This window comes from Lutra lutra, chromosome 7, assembly GCF_902655055.1.
Source record: "Lutra lutra chromosome 7, mLutLut1.2, whole genome shotgun sequence".
Taxonomy (NCBI): Eukaryota; Metazoa; Chordata; class Mammalia; order Carnivora; family Mustelidae; genus Lutra; species Lutra lutra.
The window spans coordinates 26,152,663-26,168,052 of record NC_062284.1 but is presented as its reverse complement, the minus strand read 5'-3'; the positions used below and the strand labels follow the sequence as shown (position 1 = coordinate 26,168,052).

At 37.3% G+C, this 15,390-nt stretch overlaps 1 protein-coding gene across 2 annotated transcripts in view; it reads right to left on the bottom strand.

Moving 5' to 3' along the window:
* The window catches only part of GABRG3 (gamma-aminobutyric acid type A receptor subunit gamma3), a 723,796-nt gene that overhangs the window by 80,201 nt on the left and 628,205 nt on the right, over positions 1-15,390 (bottom strand). For both annotated transcript variants that reach the window (XM_047738864.1, XM_047738865.1), the window contains exon 6: positions 14,105-14,242. In XM_047738864.1, coding sequence (XP_047594820.1) covers positions 14,105-14,242 — 138 coding nt within the window. The remainder of the gene's footprint in view (positions 1-14,104; positions 14,243-15,390) is intronic.

Below are 15,390 nucleotides of genomic sequence, written 5' to 3'. Positions count from 1 at the left end.
AAAAATAGTACTGCTCATTGACAATGCACCTGGTCACCCAAGAGCTCTGATAGAGAGGTATGAAATTAATATTTTTTTTCTTGCCCACTAATGTAACATCCATTGTGCAGCCCATGACTCAAGGAGTCATTTCAACTGTCAAGTATTATTATTTAAGAAATAAATTTCATAGAATAATAGCTACCATAGATGATGATTTCTTTTTCAATAGTTCTGGGTGAAGTCAATTAAAAACATTCTGCAAAGGAGTCACCATTCTAGCTGCAATTAAGAAGATGAGTGATTTATAGGAAGAGGTCAAAATATCAACATGAACAGGAGTTTGGAAAAAGTTGATTCTGATCCTCCTGGATGAGTTTGAGAGGTTCAAGACTTCAGTGAAAGAAGCAACTGCAGATGTAGTGGAAATGGCAAGAGAACTAGAATTAGAAGTGGAACCTGAAGATGTGACTGAATTGCTACAATCTTATGATAAAATTTTAATGGATGAGGAGTTTCTTCTTGTGGATGAGCAAAGGAAGAGTGGTTTTCTTGAGATGGAATCTACTCCTGGAAAAGATGCTGTGAAGTTTGTTGAAATGACAACAAAAGATTTATGATGTTACATACACTTATTTGATAAAATAGTGTCAGGGTTTTTAGAGGATTGACTTAAATTTTCAAAGTTCTATTGTGGATAAAATGCTATAAAATAGCATTGCATGCTGCAGGGAAATTGTTTGTGAAAGGTAGAGTCAATTGATGTGACAAACTTCATTGTTTTCTTGTTTTAAGAAATTGCCACAGCCACCCCAACCTTCAGCAACTGCCATCCTGATCAGTCAGCAGTCATCATCACTAAGGAATGACTTGTCACCAGAAAAAGATTATGACTTGCTGAAAGCTCATATAACAGCATTTTTGGGCAATAACATATTTTTACAATTAAGATATGTACATTATTTTCTTAAACATATGCTATTGCACACTTAATAGACTATGGTCCATTATAGACATAACTTTTATATGCACTGAGAAACCCCCCAAATTTATGATATTTGCTTTACTGTGGTGGTCTGGAACCAAAACAGCAATTTCTATGAGGTATGTCTGTAAATATGTTCCCTATTATAATTATAGACTTTATATATTTAGATATAAAGTTTCTGATTTTAATTTCACAAGGTAGCATTTACCTAATACAAAGGAAAAGTTATTCTGCAAGCATCTTCAGAGAAATAGTTGAGGAAGGCATAAAGATTAGATAAAGAATGTTCAAAAACTTCAGTAGCAAAAGAAATGCAACACACTGTTGAGTCGGTCAGAAATCATAGTAGATTATTCTTCACTGACTTCGAAGTCACAGGAATGCAATTTTTATCTACCAGCTATAATCTAGTCTGATCCACCCAGTGTATGCCAACCTTCAGAATCAGAATCACTGGAGGGGTATGAAATCTAGAGTCCTGGGACCCTACCCAAAATATTTTGATCTAAAAGTTTTGGGGTGAGGTCCTGGAATCTCAATTTCTTACCACCTACTAGGTGATGCAGAGGTTGCCTATTAACAGGTCACATTCATGTTAGCAAGCCTGGTCCATGGCCTATTTTCTTCTCAGTGACTGCAAACAATCTACTTCGGAGAGAACACTGATCCTTAAGGGAATCCAAGTATAAAGAATCTGTTTAAGACAAAGAGAAATACTCATTTCCAAATACAATTAAAACACTGATTTTCATAGTAGGTGGTACTTTCTAGGTTACTGTTACAGGTTGAATTGTGTTCCCCAAAAAGTATTGTAGTCCTAAGACACAGTACCTTAGAATGTGACCTTGTTTGGAAATAATAGTCATTACAAATGTAATTCGTTAAGATGAGGTTCAAACTGGAGTAGGGTGGACTCCTAATCCAATATGACTGATATTCTTATACAAAAGTGGAAATTTAAACACAGAGGCATACAGAGACAGAAGGAAGATGACATGAAGACACAGAAACAATGTCATCTACAAGCCAAGTTTGGGGGGCTAGGACAGATCCTCATTTACAATGCTCAGAAGGAAACAATCCTGCTGACACCTTGAATTTGGACTTAACACCTCCAGAACTGTAAAACAACCATTCCATGCTACTGTTAAAAAAGCCCCAGGAAACAAATACAGTCATTCATGCTCTTTTTTTTTTTAAGATTTTATTTATTTATTTGACAGACAGAGATCACAAGTAGGCAGAGAGGCAGAGAGAAAGGGGAAGCAGACTCCCTGCTGAGCAGAGAGCCTGATGCAGGGCTTGATCCCAGAACCCTGGGATCATGACCTGAGCCAAAGACAGAGGCTTTAACCCACTGAGCCACCCAGGAACCGCTAAGTCACTCATGCTCTTAAACGGTGTTTGCAAAATTTAGGTGAGCATATTTATTATTTTATATCAAAGTCTCAGAGTAATATAAATAATACTTTTTATATTCCCATTAACAGAGAAAAGTATGACCAGTCAGACAAAAGTGGCTGCCCAGGTTCACACCCAAAAGATGTTGAGGTTAATGAAGATTATGCTTACATAGGTTCTGTGATGATGTGATGCAATAATGATGACAGTCCACCTCAAAGTACTTGGTGTTGGCAACACACCTAGAGACTGGAAAACTAACCTTATGATTGAGAGGTTCTACAATGTTTTTCTATTTCACAGTTAAGTTCCATAGAATTATTTATACCTATTTAAAAATATTGAATAATAATATCCATCCTCTTCAAACTTCACAATGATTCTGGGGAACTGTTTTATAGATAATGCTCCAAATGCGTTAATCTTCTCAGAAAAAAGAGATGTGTAAATCTATATTATTGTCATCATCATTTTGAGTTAGGAGATTGAAAACAAGAAATGACATTTGTCTATAAGAACAAAGGCAAAAATGAACTTTTGGGACTTCATCAAGATCAAAATCTTCTGCACAGCAAAGGAAATGGTCAAAAAACAAAGAGGCAACCCACAGAATGGGAGAAGATATTCACAAATGACACTACAGACAAAGAGTTGACATCCAAGATCTATAAAGAACTCCTCAAACTCAACACCCAAAAAATATAATCCTGTCAAAAAATACAAGACATGAAGAGACACTTCTCCAAAGAAGACATACAAATGGCTATCAGACACATGAAAAAATGTTCATCATCACTAGCCATCAGGGAGACTCAAATTAAAACCACATTGTGATACCACATTACACTAGTTAGAATGGCCAAAATTAGCAAGACAGGAAACAACATGTGTTGGAGAGGATGTGGAGAAAGGGGAACCCTCTTACACTGTTGGTGGGAATGCAAGTTGGTACAGCCACTTTGGAAAACAGTGTGGAGATTCCTCAAGAAATTAAAAATAGAGCTTCCCTATGACCCTGCAACTACACTACTGGGTATTTACCCCAAAGATACAGATGTAGTGAAAAGAAGGGCCATCTGTACCCCAATGTTTATAGCAGCAATGGCCATGGTCGCCAAACTGTGGAAAGCACCAAGAGGCCCTTCATGGACGAATGGATAAGGAGGATGTGGTCCATATACACTATGGAGTATTATGCCTCTATCATAAAGGATGAATACCCAACTTTTGTGGCAACATGGACAGGAATGGAAGAGATTATGCTGAGTGAAATAAGTCAAGCAGAGAGAGTCAATTATCATATGGTTTCACTTATTTGTGGATCGTAAGAAATAACATGGAGGACATGGGGAAATGGAGAGGAGAAGAGGGTTGAGGGAAATTGGAAGGGGAGGTGAACAATGAGAGACTATGGACTCTGAAAAACAACTTGAGGGTCTTGAAGGGGCGGGGTGTGGGAGGTTGGGGGAACAAGGTGGTGGGTATTAGGGAGGGCACATATTGCATGGAGCACTGGTTGTGGTGCAAAATCAATGAATACTGTTACGCTGAAAAGAAATAAAAAAAAAAAAGAACATATGGTCCATATATACAGTGGAATATTATACCTCCATCAGAAAGGATGAATACCCAACTTTTTTATCAACATGGATGGGACTGGAGGAGATTATGCTGAGTGAAAAAAGTCAAGCAGAGAGTGTCAATTATCATATGTTTTCACTTACTTGTGGAGCATAAGGAATAACATGGGGACATTAGGAGAAGGAAAGGAAAAGTGAATTGGGGGAAATTAGAGGGGGATATGAAGCATGAGAGATTGTGGACTCTGAGAAACAAATGGAGGGTTTTGGAAGGGAGTGAGTTGGGGGGATGGGTGAGCCTGGTGATTGGTATTAAGGAGGGCATGTATTGCATGGAGTACTGGGTGTGGTGCATAAACAATGAATCTTGGAGCACTGAAAAAAAATTTTTTTAAATAAATAAATAAATAAATAAATAAATAAGACCTTCCCAAACAAACAAAATTTAAGAAAGTAAAAAGATATTTTTCTAACAGGATTTTCTAAAATGTCATCAGAGTACTGTGGGTGATCCTCTATGTTGCAAAATGCCAGACACATTTAGCCACACAACTGTGTTTCATGAATATTCATTAAACTGTCTTAATTGTTGACACCTAAATTCATGCTGCATTTGGCCAGAAAAACACATACAGAACAGCATACTGTGGTGTGCAGGTACAACATGTTTTCTCATCCTTGGGGCCTCCAGCTACCACACTCCCATGTCACATTATCTTTAGTCCACAGAAATTTTGCACAGTTATATATGAGAAATATGCCTTCCCATTTATCCCTGCTGCACTTTCTTTCAAACCTCAATTGTAACCAGAGGTTTAAATTTCTCTCCTCAAATTGGGTGTTAGATTAATGAATAAATGAGTGGTTGGAATGAATGAATGAGTGAAAAAATAAATCTATCTATCTATCTATCTATATAAAAAAGATTATGAAGAGGGTGATCAACATGGCAAAGTTGGACATTTGTCATGATGCTGCTTTAGGACTTTTAGGGGTTCATAATACCTCCTTTTCATACCCATTAGGTTGGATATGAATCCCATTAACCTTGAGTTTCTATACAAAAAAGAATGCTTTACCTGGGAATTCCCTCAGTAGGAAGTGGGGTATCAAGTCAGATCTCCCGAACTGCAATCATATTTGTAAGAACATTCTGGGGATCCTAGAAAGATGATGTGAAGCTAAGAATAGTGTGAGGAGTCACTGCATAACATGGAACCCACCTGAATTATCAATATATTCTTAAAGAGTATAGAATCCTAATATTTTTGATGTGTAGATAAACTTCTACAGGAGCAGACTTTTTGTGTATTTTTGCTTTTGTTTTCATACTTGGAAACATTACAACACAAGAATGTGAATGCCAAATAAAGAAACACCTAAAAGAAATATTTGTATTTTTAAATTTATTTTGTAAACACTCATCCTACTAATGAATTGATTTCCTGGTTCACATAGTTTAAGTTTTTCCAATAAGCAACAGCAATCTGTGAGAATGATATTGTTGCTGTGATTAATGCCCATTGATGGCTAACAGTGCAAGTAAAGATTATCAATTAGTGAATATATGAATTGGAATATTTTTGAAATGTAAAGTTCTTGCTATAGGTGTAATTATACAAAAGATTGACTATGGCCATAAAACTTTTAAAAAGTGTGAACTCAGACTTACTCCAATTTTCTTATGGACCACAGTATTTGTAAAAATAAATAATCTCATTTGAAGGGAATTAGTATTCTCCATGATAAAAATTTAAATAAGAAATAAATTTGCAAGCTTCCCTGTGGCAGAAAGCAATTCTTCTTTTCCTCTCTTATAGTACAGGCAAGCGGGGCATGTAAATATTCCATATTTGTCCAAGGAAAAAGCTCAATTATTGACTAGTATGTTGGATTTGTGATGTTATCTTTTTAAAATTTTTTCTCTAAATTATGACATTCAGTACCAAACTGTCTTCTAAATTTAAAAAAAATCAATATTATTATACACAAATGGAATACCCAAAAGTGATGTTTTGCAGACTAGTAATGCTACCCAGGAAGATGTTGGATATTCCATCAAAAAAAAAAAAAAAGTGGGGGGGCGCCTGGGTGGCCCAGTGGGTTAAAGCCTCTGCCTTCAGCTCAGGTCATGATCCCAGGGTCCTGGGATCGAGCCCCGCATTGGGCTCTCTGTTCAGCAGGGAGCCTACTTCCCTCCTTCTCTCTCTGCCTGCCTCTCTGCCTGCTTGTGATCTTTATCTGTCAAATAAATAAATTTTAAAAAATCTTAAAAAAAAGTATTTTATGGTATAATCCATCTGAAAAGTGCAGGATTAAACACAGACTGATTTATTTAAAATAATTCTTCTTTGTGTTTAGACATATTGGACATCTTTAGGAAGAGAATGTTATATGCACTGTTGCCTAATTTATCACCATAGTTAAGAAACACTTTTGCTGACACTAATGTTTGTATCTTGTAGTATACTGGTGACCCATAGAAAATGGTGGGGAGGTGCTGAGACACATGGCCACATGTGAAGTGCCAACAACAAGCTCTCCCCTCACCTCTGTGCTCCTGCTTCAGTTGGTGGAACACATTTATATTGACACATCTCTCACTAAATTCTAAATCCTTATGGTAATTGTAAACGTGAAGACTCCTCGAGAAGTGTCCAGCACATTTTAGCTTTTCCAGGAACCCTTTTGCAACTAAAAGAGTTAGTAGATGATTGAATCTAAGAATAGTAGTTGAAAATTCTTTAAAGGGCATAGCAAAGTTTGTATAAAAATATTCAGGAAGAAATCAGCTCATTATGAATATTTCCACCACTTCCTAAATATTTTAGCATTTTCTATCATGATATTTTAACAGAGAAATAACTTCGCCTATATTTAAAACCTATATTTAACAGCTCATCCCATATTCATAAAGCTTGTCTTGGGTTCTCCAGCAAGAGTAGTTCATATGGGCTTTGAAGCATTCGAGTTCAACCAATAACTTGCTGTGGGCACATTACTTTATCCTGATGAGTGTTGGATTCCCTAACAGTAATAATGTGTAGGCATTGTGAAGTCTAAATGAACTAATTCATATAAAACATTTAAAATAATGACTGAGATATTACATATTAGGTGGTATTATTATAGTCAAGGTCTTCCAGCTCATTGTGCTGTATCTGAGATCTCCCAGTTACTGAACTGCTTTACAGATCTTTGGGGAAAATATATTCACAGCTTTACAGCCAGTTGCCAGAATTGATATTGCACCAAGGTGAGATCTCAGGAATCTCCCTGAAAGTGCAGGTGAAATGCAATGCTATATTCCCTTCAGGCAAAGAACTTCACAGGCTGGGACAATCAGGGAGGGATCCAATCTCAGGCAGACATTATTACAAAAGCTACTTGATCTAGATCTATTCTTATGGGTATCACCCTTTGATTGTGAGTATAGACATGCTTGATTCTACTACATGATTCTACAGAAACATGGACATCAACTTGTTCAGCCCCCATTTCAGATAAGCCTATTAGATTTGGAGTCATATCAGCTATTGAGGAATCTTAGTGAGAACTTTTATCCAGAATATCTGAGTCAGTCTCATGATTCCCTCCAATGCATGTCTAATCCTCTTTGACTGATGTGATCACATATTGCTTCAATATGTCTTACTTCATTATCCTCTGTTTTTAATGTATTTGTCTCATCTCATATATATATAACTTACTAGACTTGCTCATTTAAATGACAGAAAGTCTTTTAAATATAATACTTTTACTTCTTATTGCCTATTTCTGAGTCAACACTCATGATTTCTTGTCTAGACTCACAAATTCCTCTGAACTAATCTACTTGACTCAAATATTTTCCTTTCTAACTTATTTAAGAGAGCATCACTAGGAGTCAAGCACAGTCTACATGCAACATAGCCAATAACTCCTTCGTGTAACACACAAAATAAGATAAACATAGAACATACATAAATTATATGATAGATTATATCAACCAGTGAAGGCAGAGATTGCTTGTAGGGTAGGATTCCATGAGAAGATGAGTTTTGAGCACAGACTTACAGAACATAGGGAATTAGTCATGCAGAAACCCTAATGAAAGTCATCCAGGCATAGAACAGTCTGTCAAAAGTCGAATGGTTAGAACATACAAGCAGTCCGAGAGAGTGCTTGGGAGAGGGGTGGGGGTCAGGCCATCAGGAGGTAGATCATGTAAGGCTTGGTAGGCCATCATGAAGACCGGTATTTCCTCTAAGTAAGAAGTGGAGTCACGAAACGGTTTTGAGCAAATAAATGCTGACTTCTATAATGAAATGTTACTTTGTGGTGGACCATACGTAGGCAAGTCTAGAATCAAAGGGTAAAAGGAGCTAATGCTATAAATGAGGAAAAGGGTGATGATGAGTCAAATCAGGATAGTAGCAATGGAATTGGTAGAAGCCACCATATTTAGAATGTTTTGAAGATATAATCAAAAGCACTTGCTGATATTTTGGATTTGATGTATCAAAGAAGGAAGAATTGATGATACTGGAGTTTGGGCCTGAGAAAATGAAAGGATGGAGGGGCCATCATCTGGTAAGGAAAGATTACGGGTGGAATTGCCTGTGAGCATGAGTTTGGGACCTGCTGAATAGAACTGGTTTCCAAGGCATCACAGAGAAAATCCTGAACAAGTGCCTGAATCCATGGGCCTGGAATTTTTCAAATGTTTGATCTAGGAGTTAAAGATGTAATTTTGGAGTTAACACCACAGAAGCCTGTATGAGACTCACAGAGAAGTGAGTATAGATAGAAAACAGAGCCCTGGGGCACTCCCAAATGAATAGAAGGTGGAGAAGATGGAGGTCCAACACAAAAATGCAGAAGAGGTGGCACTTGGGTAGCTCAGTGGGTTGAAGTCTCTGCCTTTGCTCAGGTCATGATCCCAGGATCCTGGGATCAAGCCCCGCATCGGGCTCTCTGTCTAGGAGGGAGTCTGCTTCCCCCTCTCTCTCTGCCTGCCTCTCTGCCTACTTGTGATCTTTGTCTGTCAAATAAATAAATAAATAAATAAATAAATAAATAAATAAATAAAATCTTAAAAAAAATGCAGAAGAGACATGAGGAGGAGGAGAACCAAGAAAGGAGTGTCCTGGGAGCCAAGGAAAGATGGGTCATGGTTAGAGAAGAAGGTTTTTCATTGTAGAGGTCCCTGGTGACCTTCTTATGAACAGTGCTGGTGGAGAAGTGAAAAGGAAAGCTTGGCTAGAGTGGGCTCAAGAGGTTGGCATGGAGGTACTGGGTCAGTGAGACAGGATGATTCTTTAGAAGAGTTTGCTGCAGAGGGCACAAATAAGGCATAATCTTGTGGAGGATGAAGGATTAGAATAACAGTATGCTGGGCACCTTCTGTTGCCCCTCCATACTTACTTTCTACTCTCTTCCACCTGCTTTATCCCAGGAAGCTTCTGCCTAGGGTGTACCATATAAGTTCCCTGAGCCTCGGCTTCTGGCTACTGGGGAGAAGGAACAGATAATGTAAGGTAAAGGAGGTTAAGCCATGTATCCTTAGGTTTCTCTCCTGCCTCTGTGCTGCAGGTTGGCTGGATTCTCTGCTGAAAGTGACACCAGTTGTCATGCAGTCCCCTCACTTCTACTATTTCTCCAGATGCCAGTATCCATACCGTCTTCTTTCCTCTTCAGTAAAGTGGTAAAAGCTTCCCAATACCACTAGATTGAGATTATTACAATATGTCTATATTAGTTTCCTATTGTTATTGTAACAAAGGATCACAAACTTAGTGGCTTGAAACAACAAAAATTTGTTATGTTGCAGTTCTTCAGGTTAGAAGTCTGACACATATCTTGTTCGGTTAAAATTAAGACATAAGTAGGGCAATATTTCCTTCTAGATGTTCTAGAATTAATTTCCTTGCTCTTTCCAGATTCTACAACTTCCCACTTGCCTTGGCTGATGGCCCTTCCTCCATCTTCAAATCCAGCATAGCTGTACCTCTCTGTGAGTTTCTTCCACAGTCACATTTCCTTCTGACTCTCTTCCACATTGAACCCATCTCAATAATCCAGAATAACCTCTCCATCTGAAAGTCAGCTGACTACCAACCTTAATTCCATCTGCTACCTTAATTCTCCCTTATCATGTAACATGATGTACTCACAGGTTCTGAGAATTAGAAAATGGAAATCTTTGCGAGCCATTATTCTGCCTACCACAATCCATTATTGCAATAAGTTATAAGCCCTGCCAGCAAGATTGTGCATAGTTTCTTCCCTTCATTAACTTCTAATTACCTAGTTTGTGTATGTCACTTGTTGCATGCTGGAGACCTAACTAAAACAATTAAAAAAATATGTTAGTGAAAAAAAGCTTATTTTTAAGTAGATGATAGTAAAGATCCAGTAGAGAGAAAAAAAAAAAAAAAGAAAAAAGAAAGAAAATGCTGTGAGTGAGAGGGAGTTTTGCTGGAACAATCTCTAGTGTAGGGGTAAAGAACAGGATCTGGTGTACATATAGATAAGCAATGGGAGCTCATCTGCAACACTATGAGGGAAAAGTTGCAATAGGTGGGCAAAGACGTTGGGACATTCTCTGATTTCCTCAAGATTCCAGGAATAGTGAGGAGCAAGATCACTAGTGGAAAGTAAAAGAAGGTGTTGCTGTCAGAGGTTGGGACCAAGAACAAAATAGGAACCCCATCTAGGAAACTGAAAGAATAAACAGACTAAGGTTTGGATTTTAATGGAGGTGATATTTATTTCTATGGGAGTGAAAATTCTTTTTTGGGGGTAGAGAGGTGATAAATCTTTGATATTGCTATGTGTAGCCTTCCAAAAGGCCATAATATATGAAAATATATACAAGCATATCTGTAGTATCAATATTTATAAGGGAGGTGGTTAAAAATACCTAAAAAGACTCCTTAGGAGAGGTGATAATGAATAAAAGATTGAGAAACACTGGACCATCACATACTATGATATGATAACCTCAAAACTCTCTTGAAATTCATGGATAACACCTTCAAAAGAGAGTAGTGATGAAAATAGTGTCTTTTATTTATTAGTATTTTCCCCCATAATGCTGTATGTTTGTGGTGTGGAATAGGTAGAGGACTGGATTTCACTACGGTTGGATGTACATAAGAAAAAAGGGGAAAGGGGACTGAGGGAGTGTGCAAAAGAGGGATTGTAATGATTTCTCCAGGATCTTCCACTGGGCAAATAAGATAGAGAGCATACTGGGCTGCTAAAGACAGATATGGGAGGTGACCACCTTGGGCTCATAAGAAATTTAGAAATGAAGAGTATAAATCCATCATTTATATCTCACTCTCATCTTCAAACAGTATCATCTGATTTATTAGAGGCAAGGGAGTTTAATTTTTTTAATATAGATTAATTTCTTTAGAACATATTTTTTTGCTTATTTTCTAAAAGAGATGGAGTGATTAACAAGATTCAATATAATGTGGAGATTTATATAAAAATAAGGGATGCCAGAGAAGAGGAGTAGATGGAGAACATTCATCAATGCTAACACATTCATTGAGTTCACGGAAAAAGGAATGACAAAAAAAAAAAAAAATCCTGGGAAACATTCATTTCTTATTCATTATGGACTGTCCTAAACATTGCTTCCATCTTGAGTACAATTTAACTTAATATAATGTCTATTTGTTATGCTGGTGTATAAATTCCTAGTTTGTTCATAAGTCTCTCATATCTATCATGTTTTTCCAGTGAGACCAAAAACTCCTTGCTGCCAGTGAATGTCTTCCATATATTTTTTAAACCAACAGTAACATAATAGCACTCCAACCCATCTGAAGGGTAAACTTGCTTCAAGCTTATGTATTCCTTGTTTGCAGAACTAAGTCCCTTAATCTCTAGCAGAACTAAGTTACTTTCCTTGAGAATTGCAGACCACTGGCCTCAAGGAGTGAATGACCAAACTTTCCCAGAAGATAAGGTCTGACTGCATTTGAAAACAGCTGCTACTGATGTCAGCAAGTCTTTGCAGGATCATGTCCACAGAGGACTAGCTCCTGGATGTATTCCCCCAACCTTTTTCCTATGCCTTTCCCTTTAATACCTTCCAGCTTCAGCTGGACAGGGAAGATGATCTTTGAGATATTAGCCTACCATCGTCTCAGGTTTCAGCTTCCTGAATAAAGCAAACTTTCTTCTCCTGCCATCACACATCTCTTGAGTATTGATTTTTCTTTCTTTTTTTTTTTAAAGATTTTATTTACTTATTTGACACAGAGAGAGAGATCACAAGTAGGCAGAGCAGCAAGCAGAGAGAGGGGGGAAGCAAGCTCCCTGCTGAGCAAAGAGCCCTATGCGGGGCTCAACCCCAGGACCCTGAGATCATGACCTGAGCCAAAAGCAGAGGCTTACCCCAGTGAGCCACCCAGGCACCCCTTGAGTATTGATTTTTCAAGCATAGGGTAGTTGAACCTGAGTTTGGAATGGGTTTTCTATCTGGTAAAAGTATCACCTAGCATACAGTCACTCAGACTAAAACCTTGACTCCACAGCTCCTTCTATTTGTTGCTTCCCTGTGCTGGTATTCTCTTACAGTCAATTTCAAAACCCTACAGCAGCTGTGCTTTACTTTCCTTTGAAATTTCCTATCCTTTAACATCATCTTTCAGAGAACACCAAGAAAGGAAAAACAGAATCGACATTTGGCAATTTTTTTTTTAAGCTTTTAAATGCTAGAACAATCCCCTCATTTAGTTACCCTTATTGGGATGCCTTATACTGAAAGGTCTACTAGTGCATTTCTACCATTCAAGAAGAAGAATTACATTTTTTTAAAGATTTTATTTATTTATTTGACAGAGAGAGATCACAAGTAGGCAGAGAGGCAGGCAGAGAGAGAGAGGGAAGCAGGCTCTCTGCTGAGCAAAGAGCCTGATGTGGGGATCGATCCCAGGATCCAGAGATCATGACCTGAGCTGAAGGCAGAGGCTTAACCCACTGAGCCACCCAGGTGCCCCCAGAATTACGTTCTTAATGTAGGTGATTCATAATTGGGAAAAAGTCTCTCTAAAACGCTTCCCTTTTTGCTGTCTCCACAGATTATTTAAATAAATTATGATTCTTTATTTTTTTAACTTTATCATTGTTTAATATTTAAACACAGATGGCATTTCTCACCTTTATCACCATGGCACCTATAGGGTAGTTTTTTTCTCTGTTAATCAGATAGCTTTTCAGACTTTTCTTAATGTGTAAATATTCTATATTTTCAACTCTATCCAGAATTCAGACTATCCTTTAAAGATATTAACCAGTGGTTATCAAAGTTTACATCTTAATCTTAGTCATTGATGAAACAAATTATTACGAAGTTTTAAAAGCTATTCATATTAATAATAAGACCAGTAGAAATGTTGGTTCTAACCTCATCTGTGCCCCACACACTGGCAAAAGAAACTAGTTGCAAAATAGTGGGTCATAGGAATAAATAAGTAGTCAAAACTAAGCAAAAAATCCCTCATAAAACAAAGCAAGAAAAAAAAACCTATAAAACAAACAAAAATCCCTAAAATATTCACATATGCTAATAGAGGAAACATCTCTTTCTACCTAACTATGTGCCTTATACTATGCACTTAATAGTCACTTAATAAAATCAAACTGATGGATAATTATTGTGTTCAGTATATTGGAAAAGAAATACAAAGCTCAAAATAAAGGTTAGAGTAAAGGAAAGGGAGAAGCTAGAAGTTAAAATTCAAAGGACATTTCACAGCAGCTTCTTTTATGTGTAGATTCTCAATAACATTTTATTCATATTATGCATATGGAAAGTTGTAGAACTCTATTAGTAAAGTCAGTTTATATAAATATGGTTGATAGTGGGAATCCTAGTTATATTTATAAACATGATGTAAATGCCATCTTGATTAAAAAATAAGACAATTCTCATGATCCTTTTTCCATCCCAATAAAACATTAAAAATATTTTTCACTATTGAATCAGTTGTTTTGTCTCAAATATTACTGAGGTATATGATTGCCCTAATATAACTAGTTAAAACATAAACATGATGAAATTCTACATTAAAGGCATGATTATGCCTCAGGCACCAGGGGAAAAAATCAGATTTTTTTTTTGAGAGTTATTTTTCCTTAAATTAATTCCTACCTGCAGATGTTGTTACAATTTCTGTTGTGTTTCTGAGGCCCATGAAGTCAAACTGATAAAGCCTCCAGGATTTCTGATCAGCTGCCTCAACTGAATTTTTTCTCCATCTGTAAATCATTTCTTCTTTGGGGTAGCCATCTGAAAATACAGAATAAATATTAACATTTGAAGACATAGTTTTATAAGAATAAAAGTCAAAATTATAATTCTGATCATTTAACAGAAGTTTAAATTTTAGGCCATATTTGTTCTCAAAAATTTCCTCAAAGACATTTAAACTCAAAAATTAATGGTTAAAGGCCACTCAACCCAGAAAATTCCTGCTACAGATCTTCATCAGCAAGATGTTCCCAGCCACAAGCCTGGTCATCATTTATGTGGACACACCATATAAGAGGGTTACTGTCTTTATTTCTTTAACCTTGGAGAGCCACTTTTAGTCACCATAGGCTGTGGTCATTTTCAAAATGTGGAGATCCTGGTCAAAGTGTTACTAGTTTCCAGACTCTGAGATCTAACTACCTGGCCTAGGCTCATAACACCTTCACCCTTCCCCAGAACTTAGACCATTCAAATCTTAAGAAAGACAGGTTCAATAAGGCAATCACTCCAGGATTCCAGAGGTTGACTGACTCTCAGTTCTGCTCTGACATCAGTCTCCAGTTCTGACCAGTGAACTTTAACTTTTATTACAGACCAATGCTTATCTTATTCATTCAATACTCCAGGAAGCAAGATACTGGTATGTTTCTGCTGCCTTAAGCCTAGGGTGACAACCTGCCCAGAGCCAAGTATCATGGACAGATGTTATTATTAGGGCCCTTTGGGCTCCCGGACCCAAGCCAGAGATTGTGCCAATAACTACGTCTCAACTCCTGGATCTCTACTTCCAAATACCACTTGGGCAATACTTGTTTTTTAGAGTAATTGCCTCCAGGCTCTATGGCAAGTTCTGCTCCCTGGAGTATGCCTCTCTTAAGAGCAGGCCTAGATCCCATGTCATGTTTCAACACATAATAGCATTGATATCAGTAGCCCTTCACTGATTCATATAGACACTGATGGCATGATTGTAGGAGGGAGAAATATATGCAGTACCATCCTGAATATGAAAAGCACCACACTGATAAACACATACTTACTTATACAAACATATTAATAAGTGGTTGGAGATTTCTAATTGACATTGTGAAGATCAATTTGTAAATCTCGTAAAGATAATATTCCTTCCTGGTATTTTCCCTTTCTTCCCATCAGTGCTAACATGGCTCCCTCATTCAAAGACT